Genomic DNA, 24167 nt, shown 5'->3' with positions numbered 1-24167 from the left:
CTAATGCATTGTGGGTATATTGGATATATTGAAAGCATTGTAAGGAAGGCTCTTTCTTTTCTCACTTTCTTCCTGGGAATGCAGAAAGCAAAGAATGTTCAACAAAGAACAGAGAGCTAACTTTTTCGAATTTGTCACTTCATGGATAAAAACTAGAGACAGAATGGTGAAGCACCTGTTGCTTTAAAGGCAATAAACTAGGGAAATGTTTTAACAGAAGTCATCAGCTTTCAAAGATCTCTTTTATCCACTTCACATCACTCATTGCTCTTAATTCCTTTGTCACATTTTTTCCTGCATTACAAGTAATCCTCGAAATCCATGGAGCATTTTATATATAACCAGAACCATGTGGATGGTTCTCACGTGCTCAGCATAGCCCCAAATCCCAGCATTTCTGCTGCCCCTCCTTCCCCACGTATTTAGCTTTAGATGCAGGTTTGAGAAGCAAATAGTTGTGGTGATGGGAATTCATCCCCACTGCCATCACTTTCCACCTACCACGACTCTAAATTCAGTCTCTGGTGGGTTTCGGATGACAAGAGAGCCACCAACAGGCCCCCGGCGTTTCTTTGATCTCCACCACTACATTCTATACTCTTCGTTCTGAGGGGCTAGTTTCTCCGGCAGCTGCTGCCCTCATGCCAGTCCGCTGGTTATTTATGTGTAACAGTATACCTTGGCCAACAGAGCAGATCTGTGGAAGTATCTTATGAAATCTCATTATTCAGATAAAAGTTACGATTAATACCGTTTAGTCCGTTCCTAGTAGAAAAGTTCTCTTGAACTGCGGTGAATGAGATGAGGACGGGCAAAAAAGCTCTCTCCAGCCCTCTGGGTCGAGTGGTTTGAATGTGCTGTCCCCTTTGGACTGCTTTCATTTCCCTACATAACACGTAAGACTGAGACGTGTCTTTTAAGAATAACCTTAGAATAGGGGCATCTGGGTGGCTTAGTTGGTTAAGCGTCCGACTCTTGATCTCAGCTCAGGTCTTGATCTCGGGGTAGTGAATTCCAGCTCTGCATTGGGCTCCGCACAGGGCGCGAAGTCTACTAAAAAAATAAAATAAATAAAAAATTAAAAACAAATCATCTTAGAAATAAATTATGACTTATCCTTTACTGTGCCCTTTTTTGGGTATTAGCCCTTTAGAAAACAGCTTTTGAGATAACCAACAATAAAGGCGTCATGGTTTCAACCTTACTTCGATTTTCTAACATCTGCCTTACTTAGGTTTTCTGAAAGAGACTAAAACTGATCAGTTTCCTCTGAGGCCTTCCAGGATTATTCAAACCCGAAGTACATACACATACATAAGACGGTGGCAGAGGAGCAAATTCAAAGCTTCATTTCAGTAAAGTTTGTTTTGTTTTGTTTTGTTTGTTTTACACTATTATTTTGGAAATTGATGTCTGATTTTGCCCTTTCTCTTTCCGGAGCACAGCAGTTAATCAGATGTTGAGTTTTTGTGTCTGTCATGCATGTGGATGTTCTTTTCCCTGATTGCTTTTCTTCGTGCTTTTCTTCTGCCTTCTGTGTGATTTTTCCCCCCTATCATGTAGTCCGTAGATTACTGCAAGGTTGATTCTAATCTTTTCTGTTTCTTAAAGTATTTTAAGTTTTATAATGGCGTTTTCTCTTATTTAGTGAGACCAACTCCCTTCTCAAGTGTTTCTGTTGTCCGTCTGGCATCTTATCTTGCTTTCTGATGTTGTAAGGTTGCCACTTTTGTTTCCTATGATTTTTTCTTATTTTCTTTCAGAATGGGATTTTCATTGTTCATTGTTTCTTGTTGTTCTTCATTTTTTCCCACAGAACTTGCATAGTCCCAACACTAGGTTTTAAACAGACTTTCCAGCCAAACACCGTGTGTGCCAAAAACCATGTGAATGTTTATCCTTGACTTCTTTCCATCTTGATCTAAGCACTCTTTATCTTTTCATTAGAATATTAACTAAAGAGCAGGATGTTAATAGCAACATCAACTGTTCCATCATTTAGCTGCCTGAGGGCTCCATGGTCATGAATAAGTATTTCCCTCTGCCCGACCAAGTCATAACTTCTGATGCTGGCCCCCTTTGGTAGAACACAGGAGGGGGAAAAGGACAACTGTTGGGCCTGCAGTGAATGCAGAGAGTGACAGGAGCTTCCCGTGGGACGTCCTGTACTTTTTTCTCTGGCCTTCACGGCCCCTGCAAACCAGGAGATGTCAGTGACAGCAATGCACCTGTCCCGTATGATAACTTTGTACAGATTGGGAACACACACCCTTTCCTCAGTGCACTTTGCTCCCATTCGCTGGACGATTGCATGGTGATTCCAGCGAATGGTGCCCCATGGACTTGTGCAATGCACACAGCTGTCCAGGGTGGCCCTCATCAGTGAGGGATTTCAGGATGTCACCCACTCACTCCCCCAAATGACACTCTCCTCCCTGGAAGAAGAAACTACTTTTCGGTCCTAGTGTTTTCTTACAGTTGGATCCAAATGATCAGAAGGTCCTTCTAGGACAAGTTTAAAGTAGGAGGTTAGGAGCTAGCCTCGGCATGGCTGTACTTACTGCTTTTTTTATTTTTTTGTCGTGATGTGGGAGGGAGGTTTTAAGAACTTTCACATCAGTTTTTAGAATTTTGTTTCTGTTTTGTTTTGTTTTTTAGTGACCCTTTGATTTTATTAAGAGTTAACTCTCTTAAGAAGGTACCTCATACCCTCTTTTTTTTTTTTTTTTTTTTTTTTTTGGAGGAACCTTAGTATAGTAGAAAGGACCTTTCCAGATTTTATTTTCAAGTGAATTATTATGTTGATTGAGATTAAAAACCAAAAATCCAAAGGAAAAAGAAAACTTGTTTATGCAGTAGATCCTTTATTTAATACCTGGAGAGTCCAACTTCCTCTGGTGCTGATATTCTCTCCAGAGCCTTGGAACAGTCCTCTGTACTTAGAGATTTCAGACATGAACATCTACATTTATGCTGAAATGTATATCCTAAATAAATTGCTTGTAATTATGGTTTGCCTTATGCTACTTTTTGTCTTTGGAAGGAATTGATTTAGCCCCAGGAAAAAGCAGTCGCATTTCTCTACACATCCCGAAATCCCCCACACCTGTGTTTCAGCATACTGCTACGCTTTTCGTAGATGCTTTTCCTGTAAGTGATACTGCGTCATGACTAGGAATACACTGGTGGTAAGTTCTTTTAAAGGTGTACGTTAACAGTTTTGGAAAGATGAAAAGATTCACATCCTGTGGTCTAATTTTATTTGACATATAATAGTATTTATGACAAGCCCAAACCATGTCTGCTTAGTTTTTCTGAAAGACATTCTATTTTCACTGAAGATTCTACTCATTTTCAGTTTATGTAAACATAGGCCTGGTATTTTTATCTAACACACATTCTACAAAGTACTTTGGATATATTGTAGATCAGACCGTAATGCTGAATTTATATAGCATCATCCGGGGTGTGCATGTGAGTGAATCTTCCAGATGACTAAAATTACCCTTGCAAGCAGTAAAACATCCTTTTTATGCAAGATGTGCGTTAACATTTAAACCGTGTTACATATTTTCATACACTTTTAACAGAATATTCCCTACATAAATTAGCAGTTTCTCAATGCCTGAAGATCATCCCCATAAATAGCCCCAGAGGCTACTGACTGGTTGTCGTAACGGTGATTGGTTCAGACTCTCGAGGCTACTGACTGGTTGTCGTAACGGTGATTGGTTCTGACTCTTGCAGCCAGGTCTGTTGTACATTTGTCTTCTTTCCTATCTCGCTGTCAGGCTCTTTGGATCTCACTTCTGCCATCAGTGTATGTGCATCTAGCATTTATAACTTAATGTTTTTAATGTGCTGGGATGCTGAAACTTAATAGCCCAAGCTTATTAGATCTATTTGTAGGTGAAGAGTAAGTGTTGAATCGTGGTATGAGTTTCCTGTAGAATCGGCTAGGTAGGTTCCAGCGTCCCACATATATGGTGGCTGTTGTATAAATTAACGGAAGAAAATGTCAGTAGCCAAGATGACCTTTCCAGTGTAGTGTGTGTGCCATTCTCCTGTTTGGTCCATTTATGTTTTCATGTACCCCAGCAACCCTCTACACCATGGATGTGCCCCCCCCGCCCAAGCTCAGAACTGACTTTAGTATAGTTTGCTGTACTGCAGCTCCTTGTACCCCCTCTTGTGTGATGTGGTTCAACCGTCTTCTGCTCTGCGATGCCTTTCTGAAGTCTTCCAAGTAACAAGACAGTTCATTGGTCCTCTCTCTGCCTTCTCATAGAATTTTTTCTATAATTCTATTAGAGCATTTGTTAAAATTGTATCATAGTAGTAATAGCTAACCTTCTAGAGCACTTAGTGTGTGCCGGGCATTATGATAAGGGCTTTGTGTGTATTATTTCACTGAACACTCATTCTTTAAAAGAGCCTTTGAATGATACAGGGAGATGAAAAGATACAGCATAAGGAGTATAGTCAACAGTTTTGTATGGTGACGGGTGGTGACTACATTTATTGTGCTGAGCATGGAGTAACCTATAGAACTGTTGAATCAAAGTGATGTAACGTTGCATGTTAATTACACTTAACTTTGTTCAATGACTAAAAAATAAATAAAAGACCTTTTGAAGTAGTGACTTCTGTTTCGTCCATTTTATGCATTAGTTAAGTGAAGAAGGATAGTACGACTTGACCAACTGATAGAGCTGGCATTTAAATCCAAGTAGTTTGATTCCAGTTTCCACATTTTTCATATGAATCAGATGAGGCACAGAGAGGTCACTGGTCCAAATTTCACATGTCTGGTAAGGGACAGAACAGGAATTTGAATCCCAGGCAGTTTGGCCTGAGAGACAGTGCTCTTATTAATTATTTATTTGCTATCCAGCACTCCCCCCTGTAAACTCCTTGAAGGAAGACCTCATAGTACCCATCTATATATCTACAGAACAGTGACACATAACAGGTTCTTCAACGTTTGAGAATGAATTAATGAGCCTTTCCTTGCCTGATGTGCAAGAATACTAAGCTACGATTTGCTCGTATATTGTTACTCTCAGATATAACTTTAATATTTTGACCTTTATTGTTCCTTCTCATCCTTTCCATCTAAACTGATATTCTGATGACACTTACAAAGTCTGTAAGCCAATGTCTTTGCCTTAGTTCAGTTTACCAAGCCCAACCTACCATAGATAGGCCACATATATGCCAAAGTGAGAAAGAGACTAAAGGAAATGAATGGAGGTTAAGCAAATGAGTACCCAAAACAATATCAATAACAATAATAACAACAACAGTAATCGTTCAAGGAATATGAAAGCAGCAGCCAACAATTTTTACAAAGCCACCTGAAAACTCCTGTTTTGGGGATGCTTGGCTGCCTCAGTCAGTAGAGCATGAGACTCTTGATCTTGGGGTTGTAAGTTCAAGCCCCACACTGGGTGCAGACATTGCTTAAAAATAAAATCTTTAAGAGGCCCCTCGGTGGCTCAGTCAGTTAAGCATCTGACTTTTTGATTTTCAGCTCAGTCATGCATGATTTCAAGAGATCAAGCCCTGCATCAGGCTCTGTGCTACCAGTGCAAAGCCTGCTTGGGATTCTCTCTCCCTCTCTCCCTGCCCCTGCCCTGCTCGCTCGCTCTCTCTCTCTCTCCCTCTCTCTCAAAATAAATAAATAAACATTTGTAAAAACCTTTAAAAATAAATAAATAAATCCACCTGAAACATGTAAGAGAAGGAAAGAAGGGAAGGTGGGAAAAGAACACACAAGCATGTGTGTAGGAAAAGAACGCAGATGAAAGAAAGAGTTGGGGAGGAAGGAAAAATTGTTCATTCTTGACAATTAAATCCATCCAGTAAGTCTGAAATATGATCAGAATTGGTCACACAAATGAAGTAAGGCAGGAATAAACCTGACAGGTAAATAAAAGATTAAAAATGGCAAATTAAATGTAACATTATGTGTCATATGTTTATACTTCAGTGATCTAGATTTATCATCTAAATTCTGTGAAGTAAGCATATATATAGCACATCAATTATACTAGTGGTTTTTAAAATTCAATACTGGGGTGCCTGGCTGGTTCAGTCAGAGGAGTGTGCAACTCTTGATCTTGGGGCCATGAGTTTGAGCCCCATGTTGGGTGTAGAGATTATTAACTAACTAACTAACTGAACTTAAAATTCAGCTACTGTATGGTAAAGGTGACCTAAATAAAACTAATTTGTTGGTTCATCAACCTGGAATTATAAAGGTTCTAGTGATTTTAAAACAGTACTTTCCCCCCCCCTCCCCCTCCCAGGTAAAGTTCATTGTAGCAAAGAAACATTAGAAATCCTACGTTGATTGAAGGAGAGAAGCCACAGTTAACATTTAGGAAATGGACAACAGTTAGCCCAGGCCTAAATATGGCTAATTCTTGTTGTAGTCATTTTTATTCTCTAGAGCCTAGCTTAAATCCCACTGTTTTCACGAGCTTCCTCAGCCATCGTTACCCACACTGCTTTCTCTGTTTTGCTAACTTCTGTAAGTCTTAGAGGAGCGAGCATAGGGTAGTGGTTGAGACTGGGGTTATTGTCACACTGCCTGTGCTGTGGACTTACTTGCTGTGTTAATCTGAGCAAGCCGCTAACACTTGACAAGCCACGGTTTCTTCTTTTGTAAAATGAAGATGGTAACGATGTCTGCTGTTGGGGCTATCGCGAAGGTTGTAAAGACGTTAGCACGCTGCCCTGCGTATACTCCATATTAACACAAGCTATCGTTGTTAGGCTTTACTGCTATCCTGTTGCCGCCTTGACTCATACGTGTCCTGTCTCTTCCTAGAGAGACCTCAAGTTAGTAGATGCTCCAGTAAGTTTTTACTTGAAGGGTGGATTAGGATGCGGGGAAGACTAATAGGAAGAGACTGACTTGGAGCTTCCACTTTGTGTTCCATAAGAGAAGTGGTAGGATTAGAATCGACGATGGTGGCGACCTCCAAGTGATAGCTGTGTACTCAGTAAGCAGAGTGGGAGAGGTAGTAGAAAGGATGAGGGAAAAAAAGAGACCTTATGCCATGGGAGTAATGCCATGGGAGTTGAAAGGTTTGTAGGTAGTTGAAAGAATAGGTTTGTTTATACCACGAAGTAGCAGGAATTAAAGGCCACAATACCAGAGTGAATTGTGAGGGTGTTAGTAGCGGTTGTTAGACGGTTGTATTTCATACCATCTGCTGATAAAGTCATGGTGGTAGGACAAATTTGGAGGTCATGTGCTTCTAAGTGACCTTCTAAATTCATGGCCTGTGATTCATATGACAGCTTTAAGCTCAGAGATCCGCCCGTGAAAGGGAGTTTTAGTTTCACCTCCTCTACTTTTTCGTGTTCACTGGAGAGGATATTTAATCAAAACTGGAAGGGATGACAACCCAGTCGACCATTATTTAAAATGGCACTTCCCAGAATAATTGATTCTTCTCAAGACTCTTCAGAAATGTTATGCTTATGCAAGTTACAGACATACAGGCATATGGAAAATATGGAATGGTAACCGTGAGATAGGGGATTTTTAGGGTCTAAATCTCCTAGAAGAAAAAAATAGGATTTCTTTGCAAGTAGTTTTCATGTCTTGCTGTAAAATAGTGGAAGGTTTGTTTTTACTTCTTGGTCATTTTTGACGCACCAGGAAAGAATAGGATTGCTACAAGGGGGAGGACATCATGAAAACCAAGAGACGCAGAGGTAATGGTCCATCCTGTTACGAAACCATTTGAGGAGGAGCATAAATCAGTAATTGACTCCTTTTAGTTGGTTGAAATTTAAGAGTTTGTTTACACAAAAAGGATTAAGTTGGGCAAAAAGCTGTTCTTTTAATTAGTCAGGAGCAATTTAGATATTAGGAAGCATTAAAAAAAGACGTTTGTTTAAGAATTTGGAAATATAGGGGCACCTGGGTGGCTCAGTCGGTTGAGCGTCCGACTTTGGCTGAGGTCATGATCTCGTGGTTCGTGAGTTCGAGCCCCGCGTCGGGCTCTGTGCTGACGGCTCAGAGCCTGGAGCCTGCTTCGGATTCTGTGTCCCCCTGTCTCTCTGCCCCACCCCTGCTTGTGCTCTGTCTCTGTCGTGTCTTTCAAAAATGAATAAACATAAAAATTTTAAAAAGAATTTGGAACTACACTATATTTTTGTATGGATCACTCACTTTTGTTAATTTCTTAATAAACTATACAATAATATCAGTATAGTAAATAGAACTATTCTCTAAACTAATAATATATATGCCCTTAACTTCTTTCCATTCTTCTACTGTACTGTATTCTCTCTCAGATCTAGGACTTTGGCAGTGCTGTGACATTTACTGAGAAGACCCTTACCCGCTCTCCCCTATCTCATCCGTATCCTTTTTTTCACTGCCAAAGCACTTAGTACATGCTGGTAGGAATTAACGTTTGTCTTGTGTACCACTGTTTTCCTACACATACTCGGTATCAGTTTCTTAAATAAAATAATAATGTTATCTGTTACTATATCTGCCTCATATATAAAATGTTTGGAGTGTTAATAAAATCCAGTTTCCTTCCTTTTTTCTTTTTAGAGAGAGCATGAGTGGGGTAGGGGAGAGGCAGAGAGAGAGAGAGAGAGAGAGAGAGAGAGAGAGAGAGAATCCTAAGCAGGCTCCATGCTCATCGTGGACCCCAACACGGGGCACGATCCCATGACCTTGGGATCATGATCTGAGCTGAATTCAGGAGTTGATCGCTTAACCAGCTGAGCCATCCAGATGCCCCAAAATTCACTTTTCTGATGATTAGGATAAGAGTATGGAGTAATATAATTAAAACATGACTCGGGTTATTTTTGTGGTAGTAATTTAAGGAGAAATAAAAGGAAAGACACAAATAGACAAGTTCTGGGAAAGATAGGGGTTCAGATCATTGCAGTATTACTGAGTATGTATGTTTAGTATTCTGGAATGCACTACATAGACCATCACAGAGGTATGAAACTAGCTGGTCGAAGAAAGCAACAGTCAAACCGAGGAGAGAGCATTAATACTAGGCAAAGGACTGAGATCAGCCCAAAAGGAGCTGTTGACTTAGAATTTTGTTGGCTTTGAATTTGGAGAGGTTGAAGCAACTCGAATTCACATTTTTCCCCCCTTTCGATTCTAGTCAGTGAACATCACTCTGTGTCAGGGCAAATAATAGGTTCAGTGGTAGTAACTGAGAAAGGAAAGTGATGTGGCCAGGGAGGATGCTGTGGTTCAGATCAGAGCAGTGTTGTAAGGAAAACAATCCAAGGTGAGAGGATGCTTTCGGATTTCCGCATCTACTGCTATCTTGACATTGGTGTCTGCGTTAACCCCTGTGTTGTCTTCCATATGTCCAGGATACGATGCCCGGCCTCGGATGGGAGGTGAGTGTGGTAGGTAAGGGTCCAAACACTGCGAGTTGGACACTTCTGGTTTTTCATACTGGCTGTGCCATTGACTTTAGTCTCCATGCCTCCTGCAGTACCTGTTGTTCAGTTATGGTGAGGACTGAGTAATCGTGTGGAAGGCTTTATTAGTATAGTCCCTAGCACATAACAAGCGCTCAACGAAGGGTTAGCAACAAAGATTTCGATATTGTCTCTATCCACGTTTGAGTCGAGATCTAGGTGCCGTTGCCTGAGATATACAGGCTCTTGTACTAACAGTATTTTACCAGTTCCCATTTCTTATCCTTTTAGCACTTTCCACCTGTGACGTAAGTCGATTTCTGAAAGCAGGGCTGTTTATCAGACATGATATGTTTTATCTTCGTGAAAAAGCACAACTGTACTTGAACTCTTGCCTACCCATCTCTCTGATTTCATTGACTGCCACACTGTTCCTTGAACAGTTTCTAGCTTACCTAGAAACACACACACACACACACACACACACACACACACACACACACGGGAATCTCATGGGTTTGGATCTTACTCTACCCCCTGCTTAGAATTCTCTTCCTCCAGAGAGCCCCATGGCTCAATGACTGCTCTCATTTAGTCTCTGTAAGTGTCAGCTCTTTAGAAAGGCCTCCCCTCACCGTCCTCTCTAAAATGCTACCCCTTATGACTTTTATCCGGCTTGCTCTTGCTTCCTGGCGCTTCTCATTATCCTCCATGATTGTCTGTGTGTATTCATTAGTTGTCGTCTTCCCACTCTGTCTTGTCATTCACCATTGTCTCCTCGAGCCTGAGAGAGGGGCAGGTAGACACTCAAGTAAATAGTTGTTAAACGAACGATGTGAACATTCGGAGATTGGTAGACCTAGACACTGAAACTACTCTTTCAAGATCGTGTTAAAAGTAGCTACGTTGAGGACTCATCCTAAAAAAAAGTCTTAAATTGCAATCTCTTTCTCTTTTAGAAAATGGCCGACTCTGGAGAGATGGGAGAAAAACTGTCCCTGCGTAAACAGCGCTTCATGCAGTTTTCTTCACTGGAACATGAGGGCGAATATTACATGACACCGCGAGACTTCCTCTTCTCAGTAATGTTTGAGCAAATGGAACGTGAGTTGTTTTTTGGATTTTTTAAGTTTTTTAAAAAAATCAACCATTAAGGCTGAAAAAATTCTATTTTTCAGAATTGGTAACAGCTTTTCTTCATTTTCTTAAAATTTTTTCTAATGTTTATGTATTTTTGAGAGAGAGAGACACAGAGCACGAGCAGGGGAGGGGCAGAAAGAGAGGGAGACATAGAATCCAAAGCAGGCTCCAAGCTCTGAGCTGTCAGCACAGAGCCCGATGCGGGGCTTGAACCTACGAACTGCGAGACCATGACCTGAGCTGAAGTCAGATGCTTAACCAACTGAACCGCCCCAGCGCCCCTTCGTTTTAATTACAATTCTTTGTGCCACGCATTTGCTTATTGTTTAGACTTTATCTTCTTTGTGACACAAATTTAGTTCAACTTTTTATGTATTTATCTAAGAAATAGTTGTTTTGTATATGGGTTTTTCTAAAGAGCCAGAGGAAAAATAGGTACATTTTTAAATGTCACTAACTAGGTTCTTAATAGAATAAATTTATTCGGGATATTAGTTTTTGGTGCTATTGGTGTTTTAAATTGGGCAAAAAAAAGGAAACTAGATTAGAGCAATGGGGGGGAACCCACAAATACAATAAGAAGCAAAAATCCACTGTACTTTTCTGCCCTAAACCGTCAACTTTTAGTTACTCCAAATGATGTTAGAAATTCTTAGTTTTATTACCTAAACTAGTCCCTTTTACTTTGCAGAGAGTAAACTGGGGCCTGTCCTCTGTGCCCTCTATTATAGAGGTGTTCTCTGAAAACTCCTTGCCTCGCTGACCCCTGTCAGAGTATGCTAGAAGTACTGTGCAGTAGGTAGCTGTGTGGGCGAGGCCGCAGGGAGCAGTAACAGAGTGCGGGTTGAGTTGAAAAGACCACGAAGACTTGGGAGAGCACTGTCGAGATTGAGACGTGACTTGACCAAAAACAAAATGAATCATCGTGGCATGCTGTAGACACTAAAACCGAAGAACTGGGTTCGGTGTAGTGACAGGTCAAACCGGAAAACAGATAAGGGCCATATTGTACAGTAACCCTATGCAACCGTCAGAGACTCGTGTGTTTGGTAGAGTTGGGTGGACATCGTTTGTGACCAGTGAGGGACCAGTGAAGGTTTGTGAGCAGAAAAATCAATGTAGGTTCTTTTGGTTACCTCTTCTTTGGAGGAGAGTTTGGCAGTATGTATCAAAACCCTTAAAACATGTACTCACTTTGTTGCAGTAAATTCCCGCTAGAAAACCAATTAGTCTAAGTAAATGACTGGAGAGATACAAAAGAATTTTTTTTTTTTTTAATGTAGTTTAGCCCCTCCCAACGTGTAGAGTTTGAACACGGTGATTCCTATCCTCACAGAAAGAAAAAAGCTGAAACATTAAAAATCAGCAACTCTTTTTAGATCCATCAGAGAATTGAGACCACACGGCGCAGGGACCTGAAAACTGGGGAGGGGCAGATACAGAGAAGCAGAGCTTACCCAGGGCAGAAACTGCCCAGAAACCACCACTGCAGCCAGCATCTGGTAGGCATATTTAGAGAGTGGTTTGGCTAATTGCTAGAGTCTGAGCATGGGCTAGCTTGAGAGAGAAGAACTTGTGAAGACCCAGCCATGAGGGTCCCAGGTACTTCTGTGACTTTTAGAGGAGCCCCACCATGTGTCACAGTGGAGATCTGAGAAAAATCTTCCCTCCTTCCCTCAAGGGGAAGGGAAAAGTAATCATCCGAAATACTCCCAGAGCATTCAGTTCTCCTTAGCAAAGGCCTGCACAGACAGGACACTGTTTTACCAGATTCCGACCCACTGGTGTTTTACCACAGCCTAACCAACCTTGAGGAAAGTAGTACCCACCTCTGGCCCCCTCTAGCCTTTCTGTCTCACTTAAGAAGGGAAACAAAAACCTGAAGCACTTGTGAGGATCACAGCCCGGGGACACAGGCTCACTAGCCCACCGAGACCTAACCACAGGCTTTGGAAGAGCTTCTCCCCCCCACCTCCCGACACGTCAGCAGGGCTCCCGTCTGACAGAGGGTTCCGACTGACAGAACTGTGCCTCTCGGGCCGTGTGTACGAAGGAGTCTCTAGGGAAATGAAAGCAGCAGAGGGGACAAAACAAGCACACCAGAGGAAATTGTAGCCTCTGACACCGGCAGCCAGAGCAGACAGTGAACCCATCCTGACGTCGTCCAGATAAACAGAACCTCCCACTTAAGACCTATTTCCTTCAGTAACGTTCGCCTGCTGGATCGTAGCGGGCTCTCAGAAAGGTCAGTTGGCATGCCAAAAGGCAAAAGGCAGTGTGAAGAGACCAAGCAAACACCAGAACCAAATCCAAAGATGGCAAAGGTTTTGGAACTAGCAGACCAGAATGTAAAATAACCATGATTAATATAGCTAAGGACTCCAGTAGAAAAAGTACACAACATATGACAGAGAGGTAATGTAAGCAGAGGTGGAGAAACTCTTAGAATCAAAAGGAAACGCAGAAGTAAAACCACTAGGATAGAAATGAAGAGTGCTTTTAATGGTCTCATGAGAATCGTGCCCTGGGCCGGGGAAATAATCAGTGAGCTTGAAGACATGTTAATTGAGACTGAAACTGAAAAAGAAGAAAGACTGGAAAAAACAGAGTGTCCAAAAAATGTGGGGCAGTTCAAAAAAGTGTAACATGCACACATTGGCTATACCAGAAGAAGAAAGAAGAAATATTCAGAGTTACTAACAACTGATAAATTTCCAAAATTATTTGTAAACACCAAACCACAAATTCGGGAAGCTCACAGAATTCCCAGCAGGATAAATATTTTTAAAAACCCTATACCTAGGCATATCATTCACACTGCAGGAAATCTCAAAGAGAAAATTAAATCAAAGACGAAGAGAGACAAAAATCAAAGACGGGGAGGAAATAGAAGTCAGAGGGGGGGAAAAACCCCTCACCTAAAGGGAAACAAGGATAAGAACTATATCATACTTCTCTTCAGAAGGTATACAAGCAGGAAGAGAGTGAAGTAAAATACTGAAAATTTTGAAAGAAAAATCCACCAACCTAGAATTCTGTATCCAATGAAATTATCCTTCACCAGTGAAGGAGAAATAAAGAATTTCTCAAACAAAAACTGAGGGAATTTGTCATCAGTAGACAGATCTGCCCTAAAGAAATGTTAAGTTCGTCTGAAAGAAGGAAAAATGACAGAGGTCAAAAATTCAGGTCTACCTGAAGAAAGTAACAGAGTTAGAAATGGAATAAATGAAGACACAAGAAAATCATTTTTCTTAACGGATCTGACAGTTTTCTCGAAATAACAATAGCAGCAATGATGATAGCTTATGGAAGAGTGAAATGCATGCCAGCAGCGTTCTGAGGAATGGGGTTGAGGAACTGGGGATGCTCGGCTATAAGGCACCTGTACTACCCGTGAAGCAGTATGGTGTTACTTGAGGGTAGACTTAGGTTAGTTATAAATGTATGTTGCACACCTTGGGGAAACCACTAAAATATATTTGAAGAAATATAATTGACATGCTATGAGAGGAGAGAATCCAATTATACAAAAAAGACAAAAAAGGAAGCAAAAAACAGTGATGAACAGAAAACAGTTACAAATATCGTAGATAGTAATCCGACTATATCAATAATCACTTTAGCTATGAAAGGTCTAAAGACACCAATCAGAGACAGGTATCTCATTTATACGTATTATGGAAAAGAAACTCACTTTACATATAAAGACATAGATGTAAAATAAAGGGATGGAGAAAGATGTACCATGTTAACCCTGCAAAAAAGAAAGCTAGAATAGCTATTTTAATTACAAACAAACCATATTTCAGAGCAAGGGACGTTTTTAGGAATGAAGAGGGGCATTATATCATGACAAAAGGGGGCAGTTCTTAAGGAACACATAACAATCCCTACTGTGTATGTGGCTAACTACAGAGCGTCAAAATACATGAGGCAAAAACTGATAGAACTGCGAGGAGAAGTAGGTGAATCTACCCTTAGGCTGGAGACTTCAGCAGCCCCCTGTCGGTGATTGGCAGCAGCAGGCAGAAAATGAGTAAGGATGTAGCCACGCAGCCCAGTCAGCCAACCGGATCTACCCGACACTTACAGAATACTGTATCCAGCGACAGAGGGTTACACTCTCACTCCAACCTGGAGCCTTCACCAAGACTGACCACATCTGCGGCCATCAAACACACCCAAACAAACTTAGAAAAATAAAAATCATATGAACATGCGCTCAGGCCACAATGAATTAAACTAGAAATCGGTAACAAAGGTAACTGGAAGTTTTCACAATATTTAAAGATCAGCCACTTCTTTTTTTTTTTTTTAAGTTTGTTTATTAATTTTGAAAGAGTGCACAAGTGGGAGAGCGGCAAAGGGAGAGGGAGAGAGAATCTCAAGCAGGCTTCGCCCTGTCAGTGCAGAGCCCGACGCAGGGTTCGAACTCACAAACCGCGAGATCATGACCTGAGCCCAAATCAAGAGTCAGACACTTAACCCCACCCAGGAGCCCCTAAAAAACACACTTCTAAATAAAACATGAGTCCAAAAAAAAAGTTTTAAATATTTTGAACTAAATGAAAATGGAGATACAACCGATGAAAATTTATGGGATACGGCAAAGGCCATGCCTAGGGGGAAATTGTTAGCACTGAATGCAGGTTAGAAAAGAAGAAATACCTAAAATCCAGAATCTAAGTTCCAATTTAGCAAATTCAAAAAAGAAGAGCCAAGTTAAATCCAAAACAAGCAGAAGATAAAATATTGGAGCAGATACCATTGAAATTTGAAACAGGAAATTAATAGAGAAAATCAATGAAACCAAAAGCTGGACTTTTGGAAAGATCATAAAATTGATAAACCTCTAGCCAGGTTAACCAAGTGGGGCAAAGTAGTATCATATGATTCTCATTTTGTACAAAACCCATAAAAGAAAAGATTATTTTTAAAGTTGGCTATATTCTGAGTAAGTAATATTAAGATTTCAGAATTCCTTTTAGGAAAAGTTGTTCTTTTATCTGGAAGAAATACCTTAAGGAATCTATCTAGTTATAAAAAGTAATATCCTTTGGGTATGGCCAACGTTGCAGAATTAGACAAAGATGGGCTAAGTATTTCTGCGTAATAAGGAAGTGGGAAATTTGGAGCCTTCAGCTGGTATCTTCAGAAGGAAGTTGGGACCCTCAAGAGAATCCTTGGAAGGAATGGTATGTAAGACTGAGTGGCAAATTCAGTAACATGTAGGACCAGGCAGAAAAGTATTATGTAGATTGAATCAACGTACAGTATGATGGTGGTGGGGGAGAAGGGGTCAGCTGTAAGAAGCATTCAAATTTCAAAATTGTGTAAAACACCCTGCTACGCAACTAAACATTTCTGCAAGCATAATTGGGTTCACAGACCCCAATTTGTAACCCCTAACCTATAGATTCGGTGTAATTCCAGTAATAATCCCAATAGCGTGGGACGCCTCGGTGGCTCAGTCTGTTAAATGTCTGACTTTGGCTCAGGTCATGATCTCACAGTTCGTGAGTTCAAGCCCCACATCGGCCTCACTGCTGACAGTGCAGAGCCTGCTGGGGATTCTCTTTCTCTCTCCCTGTCTCTCTCTGCCCCTCTCCTGCTCACACTCTCTCAAAAATAAGTAAACATTAAAAAAAAAAATTTTTTTAAGTCCCAGTAGGGTGTGTGTGTGTATGTATTATGACAGGCTGATTTGAAAATTTGAGTGTTGGGGCGCCTGGGTGGCGCAGTCGGTTAAGCATCCGACTTCAGCCAGGTCACGATCTCGCGGTCCATGAGTTCGAGCCCCGCGTCGGGCTCTGGGCTGATGGCTCAAGAGCCTGGAGCCTGTTTCCGATTCTGTGTCTCCCTCTCTCTCTGCCCCTCCCCCGTTCATGCTCTGTCTCTCTCTGTCCCAAAAATAAATAAACGTTGAAAAAAAAAAATTTTTTTTTTAAAAAAAAGAAAATTTGAGTGGAAAAACAACAGGCCTGAACTATCTAAGACACTCCTACCAGCTTACGACTTATTATAAAGTTATAGTAATTAATATCAAGTGGCATTGGTACAGGAATAGACAGATTGGCCATTGGAGCAGGATAGAGCCCAGAAACACATGGGCATAAGTGGAGCTCATGTAGGATAGAAGGGACATTGTAAATCAGCGTGGAAAGGAGGACCTATTCAATAAATCTACTCTATATGGAAGGAGATAATTTTAAAATTGTTAAATTATAAAAATAATTTTAAAACTCTGTCTCCTTGGGCTAGAGAAACATTTCTTAAAACACAAAAAGGACTAACATAAGAGATCGACAGATTCAACTATATTAAAATTAGAACTTCTGTTTATCCAAAGTCACATTAGAAAAATTGAAGACAAGCCACCAACTGGCAACATTTATGTACGGCGCTGACAAAGAATATTTAAAATATGTACAAATCTACAAATCAATAAGAAAAAGACAACCTGATCAAAAAATGGGCAGAAGAAACAAGTAACATTCACAGAAGAGGAAACATACAAGAACAATAAACTTAAACATGTATTTACCTTTGTTAGTGACTACAAGATACAAGTTTATACCTTTTAGATTTTCAACAGTCAAGTCTCTTAATAACAAAGGCTATAGAGGATATAGATCAATAAGGCCTTACTTTTGTATCCTGTTGGTTATAAGCATCGACTGGAACAGGTGCTTTAGAAAACAATTTGGCATTGCCTCGTAAAGTTGGCATAACTTTTGATCTAAAAAGCCCCTTCCTCTGTGCATACATACTGCACAACCAACAGGAACATTTGCCCATGTATAGAATATATGTATAAGAATACTCATAGCAGCAGTAGTAGCAAAAAAAGCTGGAAACAACCCAAATGTCCATCATTTAGAGAATGGATAAATACACTGTTCGTGTGTTTATACAATGGAATTTTATTTAGTAGTAAATGAACAAACTGAAGAGATCAGCTCCCATCGTGTCAGCCTGAGGAGCTCCATGGACCTGCTTCCCACTGAAACTGATTAAATATTTTAGAATATCATTTAAAGTCTCTAGAAATGTTCTTAAGGCCATACAGCACATGGAGAAGCATATATTCAAAAAGCAGCTAAAATTGGATAAGAAATGAAGGTCTGTAGTGTTTGAACTAAGACTGATCCCTCCCTCCTTTCAGTTCATTGAGGCCGAAACTCCATTCCAGACTGGCGCAGCCAAGAACACAGGGTTCCCTCTACCCGCAGCTCCTAGTCAGAAGACTCACTTCCCAGGGTTGAGCAGGACACCGGCATTTCTCATCCTGCCTGCCCTCAGTTACTTGCCAAGGCTAAATTCTGTGCAAGTGCAGTTCAGAGGTCGGAGCTCCCTTCTTGCCCCCCCAGACCTCACTCACAGAATTGAGAGTCTGCCTTGGGCTCTGTGCCACTGAGAATATTGAAACCTTGATTTCTCTTTTCCCAGCTCATAAGGCATTGCTTCCACACTGAGACTGGAGATTCCTGCCACCCACCTTTTGGAGTAGAGGTGTCAGAGCCCTACTCCCAGCTCTAGAGGCCTGGGTCAAAGATATTGCCTGGGGGAAGAAGCAGGTGGTAAAAAAATAATAATAATAATAATAATAATAATAGTTCCTAATCTCTTTGCAAAGAAACTGACTTTATTTTAAACAGCAGAGAGAAGCTTAAGCCTGAGGATGCTCTAAAAAAAACAGGTGGAAGAGTGTGGTGAAAGGTAATTGAGAGGATTTTGATAGGTTCAGTGAAGATAACAAGCTTAACTGTAGGCTGGCTAGTTTGCAGAAAAGAATGAGAGAAAGGCAGCTAGAAGGAGCCCTCCTGGGTTCATAACAAATATTAAATACTGACCATGGCAACCATGCCTTCAAGGAGCCCAGTTTTGATTGTATTACTGTCCAAAGCAATCTGTGTCCCAGGCATTCTCAGAAACAATAGTTAGCTGACAGTTAGTGGAGCTTAACACCGTGATACGGTCAGGGAAAGGGACCAGGAGAACTGCCAAAAACTATTGTCATCCCAGCGATTGTGGGCACACCCAAAGTTGTGCCTCCCCGAGAAGCAACGTCCGAGGCTTAACACACATAGAAAACACAAAGTAAAATGGTAGATATAAATCAGCTATGTCAGGACTACCATCAGATGGGAATGGATCGAGCAATCCAGTCAAAAGGCAGAATTCGGGGGCGCCTGGGTGGCGCAGTCGGTTAAGCGTCCGACTTCAGCCAGGTCACGATCTCGAGGTCCGTGAGTTCGAGCCCCGCGTCGGGCTCTGGGCTGATGGCTCAGAGCCTGGAGCCTGTTTCTGATTCTGTGTCTCTGCATTCTCTCTCTGCCCCTCGCCCGTTCATGCTCTGTCTCTCTCTGTCCCAAAAATAAAAAAAATAAAAACGTTGAAAAAAAAATTAAAAAAAAAAAAAAAACAAAAGGCAGAATTCGTCAGACTAGATTTTTTTTAATTCCAATTAACATACAGTGTTATATTAGTTTCAGGTGCACAATATAGTGATTCGGCAATTCTGTGCTCAGTACAAGTGCCCTCCTTAATCCCCATCACCTGTTTAACCCATCCCTCAACTCCTCTCCCCTTCGGTAACCGTCAGTTTATTCCATATAATTAAAAGTCTGTTTCTTGATTTGTCTCTTTTTTTTCCCCCTTTGCTCATTCTGTTTCTTAAATTCCACATAGGAGTGAAATCATAGGATATTTGTCTTTCTCTAACTGACTTATTTCACTTAGCACGTATACTCTCTAGCTCCATCCGTATCAGTGCAAATGGCAAGATTTCATACTTATCATGGCCAAATAATAATCTAGTATGTATATATACAGGACACATCTTCTTTATCCATTTATCAGTCCATGGGCACTTAGGCTTCTTCATATCTTAGTTATTGTCAATAATGCTGCAGTAAACACAGGGTGCATATATCCCTTTGAATTAGTGTTTTTGTATTCTTTGGGTAAATGCTCAATAGTGCAACTGCTGGGTCGTAAGATGGTTCTATTTTTAGCTTTTTGAGGAACCTCCATACTGTTTTCCGCGGCGGCCGCACCAGTTTGCATTCCCGTCAGCAGCGCAAGAGGGTTCCTTTTTCGCCACATCCTTGCCGACACCTGTTGTTTCTTGTGTTGCTGATTTTAGCCACCTCCGACAGGTGGGAGGCGATAGCTCATCGTAGTTTTCATTTGCATTTCCCTGATGGTAAGTGATGATGAACATCTTTTCATGTGGTCAGACTAGGTTTAAAAACAACATCCAACTAATTGCTGTTAACGGCAGATGCAGTCTAGATGCAAAAAAGAAAAAGGAGTGAAAGTGAAAAGATGGGAAAAGATATACAAACGACCACAAGTATGCTGGAGTGGCTCTACTATATCAAATAAAATAGACTTTAAAAGATGTTACCAGAAATAAATAGGGACATTTTATAATGAGAAAAGGGCCATCCACCAGCAAGATGTAACTGTGCACCTAGTAAGAAGAGCATATCAAGATACATGAAGGAAAAACTGTAGGCATTAAGACAGAAATAGATAATTCAACAATAATAGAGGCTTCAGTACCCACTTTTTTTCTTGAAAAGAAATTTTTTTAACGTTTATTTATTTTTGAGAGAAAGAGACAGAGCACGAGCAGCAGAGGGGCGGAGAGAGAGGGAGACGCAGAATGGGAAGCAGGCTCCAGGCTCTGAGCTGTGAGCACAGAACCCGACTCGGGGCTCGAACCCATAAACCATGAGATCATGACCTGAGCTGAAGTCGGACGCTTAACCGACTGAGCCACCCGGGTGCTCCCCAGTACCCACTTAAGTTTCTGTAGCAAAAGCAACACCGTAGGCAGTGTTTTTAATGTGTCCTATAAGTTTCAGTATGTGGTGATTTTCATTTCCATTCTTCTCAAGGTATTTTCTAATTTCCCTTGTCATTGCTCCCTTGACCCATTGGTTATTTGAATGGTGTGTTGCTTAATGTCCACAATATTTGAATTTTTTAGTTTTCCTTCTGCTACTCATTTCTGGTTTCATCATAAAGCATAAAATACAGCCTGCAAGGGTATCACCAGCTGCTAATAGTACACGCTGAGTTTCTGGCCCTGTCAGTTTTTTATATTTTCTTCTTGTTCTTACAATTTTCTAATTCATCTGCAAAATATATTGTGGGTATAAAAGAGAAAAAGTTTAAAATGCTTCTTAAATCGACATTTAAAAGGTAAGTGAAACAAGAAGAGGCAATTACAGAGAATTTTAAAATACGACTGTTAACCAGCAGTGAGAATGTAGTATCAAAGAAGTCAGAAAATAGTTGGTCAAGAGGGTGGGTGGATGTTCCAGAAAGGTCCAGTAGAATGATAACTGGAAAGAGGCTATTGCATTTGGTCACTAGCATGAGCCATTAGGACCTTTGGTAGATCAGTTTCAAGAGACTGGTGGGCAGGTGAACAGAATCAGAAGGAAGGGAAACAGCAGATATAGATTGCTTTTTCTGAAAATTTTGGTTCTAAAAGACACAAAACAGCAGGATGATAGACAGTAGGGGAAAAAAACAAAAGATAACGGAAGAATTAACCTAGAAATATTTTGTAGCCAGACAGCTCTTGGTTATCAGAAATGTCTATGCTGTCTCCTAGACTATAATTTTTGCTCATTTTTCATATAAGTGTTCCAAGTAGAGGTTGTAAGGAACAGATCATCATCCTCAAAGTATTAATGTATCATATACTTGTAAATAATAGGCAGTAGTATTTGTTTTCTCTTCCCCTCAGTGATTCACTCCTTTGATTTTCCTTAAACATTTGTATTTTATTCCTCATCAACTGTTATTCTATGCTTAATGTTATCAAAGAATTTCTTCCCTTTTATCTTCTTTCAGTTGAATCCAGTTTTTGCTTTTATCTTATTTTAGCCACAGACCCATGCTATTCTTCTAATCAAGTTCAAAGTTTACGTGGATTTTTTCTTTGTTTCATCGTTTTTATGCAGTGCTTGATTTAACCAATTTAGGTTCTTAAGAGTGTTTGCACTTTTATTATTCATTGGAATGCAGTTAAACTCATCAGAAGGCATTTAGCTAAATCAAGAATTCAGTAATTTGCAGGCCAAATAATACGTCCTTTATGCATATGATGTACTTCATCTTCATTTTTCATCATGGATAAGAAGATAGTAATCTTGGTTGCATTCCTTCGGATCATGGTGAACAGAAAAACAAGGAAAAGCAGAGCCAACCCAGTGACCCATGATCTTCATCGTATAAACAGAAAGAAACAAAACAATCTGAGATTTATTAGATCCGAAACTCACTTCTGCCCGGGACGTGGTTTTTGGGACTTGGTGCAAATAATACACTTTGCTGATAGTAATTGATGGGGCTTGTGTAAATCACCTCCCTGCTCTTCTTTCAAGGGGACGTTCGATGCTGCCTCTACGTTCTTTGCTCGGTTTGGGGCAGGTCCGTGCCATCGTTGATTCCCCTTTGCAGACTCTAAATGCCATAAAAGCATGCTCCCTTGAGAACTAGTTTATGTGGTTGAAACACCGTTTTCCCTTATTTAGGTTCCTTTACATTGAATTCCAGCTTGCTATTTTCTACTCAATTTCTTTAGCCTTACAACTGTAAGGTTCTCAGTTCCAGGGACCTGGCCTCTTTTCGCTCACATCCTATGCCCATTGCCTGGGATTGCTCCGGTTTAGAAATTTCAGATCAGAGTCCCAGTCTCTGGCGACCCTCCACCTGCCCCACTTTCTAATACCCAAAACACCTCAGCACTTCTGGATCTTCTTCCTTTTCTGTAGCTGCATGGTTTGTCATCTTGTCACTCACTGATGCTTGCTTTCAGACATCTTTCTCCTGTGTCTTTCTTGTTAAGCCTAAGACCTCTTGGGAGAAAAGTCACATGACCGTGCGGATTGGCGCCTCTAAATTTAGGTTCTGCGGCTTCACCTGGACCCTCTAAGGCATTTACACACCCTCAGGCTGGTGTGCTCCTCACGCTGCTGAGACTAATTCCCCCACCATCTCCTAGTTTTGGCATTCTTTGAATCTCTGCTGCCGCCTCTGAAATTTGCAAGTCGTCCTGTGTGTTTACTCTCGGAAAAATCCCCAACGTGGACGTGATCTCCGCTTCTCTTTGGCTCTTGTCTTCGCGGCCAGATTTCAGCCATCCTTACCCCTTGCTTCACAGCTCACGTGCACTCCGGCGCCCCGCAGCCTGGCTTCCTCTCTAACCTGTCCACTGAATGTTATCTTTTAAACATTAGCACCGACCTCCAGATTGCCAAGACCAAAGGCTGCTTCTTCTGAGTCGTCTTAATCCTTGAGCAGCATTTACTCCCTCCTCGAAACTTTGTTCTCCCTGTAGCACATATTTCCTGTTTGTTTGTTTTTTTCTAACAGATGTATTCGTTACCTCTCAGCTGGTTTTGTGGCTACTCTTCTACCTATCGATTCTTAAATGCCCATATGCTCCCTTAGCTCTAGTCACTCTATGCGTAATCCCTGAGTGATTTTATTGTCACTCATGACTTCAGCTGTTTAAGTGGCTGTTCCTTTAGATATTTTTCGCTTTAGCCTCAAACTCTGGTGGCCACCAGAAGCGCATATCTTGGCTGTCCGTTAGACACTTGGGTGTTATCCCCACAGGCATTAGGAACTCAGCACGTCTGGGGCACCTGGGTGGCTCATCCAACTCTTGATTTCGGCTCGGGTCATGATCGCGTGGCGCGTGGGATCGAGCCCCACGTTGGGCCCTGCACTGAGTGCGGAGCTTGCTCAGGATTCTCTCTCTCTCTCTGGCTGTCCTCTCTCCTCTCTCTCCCCCCACCCCCTGCCTCCCCACTCCCTCTGCCCTGCCCCCCGCAGATCGCGTGTGCAGGCACAGGTCCTCTCTCTCTCTCTCACAGATAAAAATAATTTTTTAAAAAAGAAAATCAACGTGTCTGAGCCTGAATTGCCATCAAATCTTTTCTTCCCCCGTGTCTTCTTTGTGATGGCACAGCCCTCATCGCCTCCCTGAGCCACTCAGTCTTTTGGGAGTTTTCACAGACACCTCTATGTCTCTCATTTTGATATACAGCGCATCACCAAGACCTGCTCGTTCTGCCTCCTTGATTTCTCTCGTGGCTGCCCTTTTCTTACTCCTTTGCTGTAGCTGAGGCTGTCGGCGCTTCTCCCTGGATTATTGCGACGGCTGCCTCTCCTTCAGTTTAGGCTTCTTTTTTCCCCGTACTAACAACTCATCCTTTACACTCCCACTTAAAATTATTCAGCGTTTCCCACAACTTTTAGCTTAACACTCAGAGCCCTGGTTGCTCTGGCTGCTGCCTATGTCTCTCCTCTGTGTTGTGCTCTTTGCCTAGTCATGCAAAGCAACTTAACAACCAACCGTTTCATAATAAAGCTGTGTTCATGACAAAGCAGCAATGCTGCCATGAGAAATTCACTTAAGCTTTATTTGGAGAAAATAGCCAAATTTCATAGGACTTTTTCTCATGGTAGTTTGATGAGGCTGCTTGTTTTAGTAGAATATGATACCTGGTGTATTCCTCATACCTTATAATTTTAGTGAATTAATTTTGGCATCTTCATAATTA

General features: G+C 41.2%; 1 protein-coding gene across 2 annotated transcripts in view; it reads left to right on the top strand.

Moving 5' to 3' along the window:
* MICU2 (mitochondrial calcium uptake 2) overlaps positions 1-24167 on the top strand; it is a 142478-nt gene that overhangs the window by 24310 nt on the left and 94001 nt on the right. For both annotated transcript variants that reach the window (XM_043575034.1, XM_043575043.1), the window contains exon 2: positions 10389-10533. In XM_043575034.1, the coding sequence (XP_043430969.1) occupies positions 10389-10533 (145 nt within the window). The remainder of the gene's footprint in view (positions 1-10388; positions 10534-24167) is intronic.

Source organism: Prionailurus bengalensis, chromosome A1, assembly GCF_016509475.1.
Source record: "Prionailurus bengalensis isolate Pbe53 chromosome A1, Fcat_Pben_1.1_paternal_pri, whole genome shotgun sequence".
Classification (NCBI taxonomy): Eukaryota; Metazoa; Chordata; class Mammalia; order Carnivora; family Felidae; genus Prionailurus; species Prionailurus bengalensis.
Note: the sequence above shows the minus strand (reverse complement) of the source record. Positions and strands in the feature narration are given on the sequence as shown.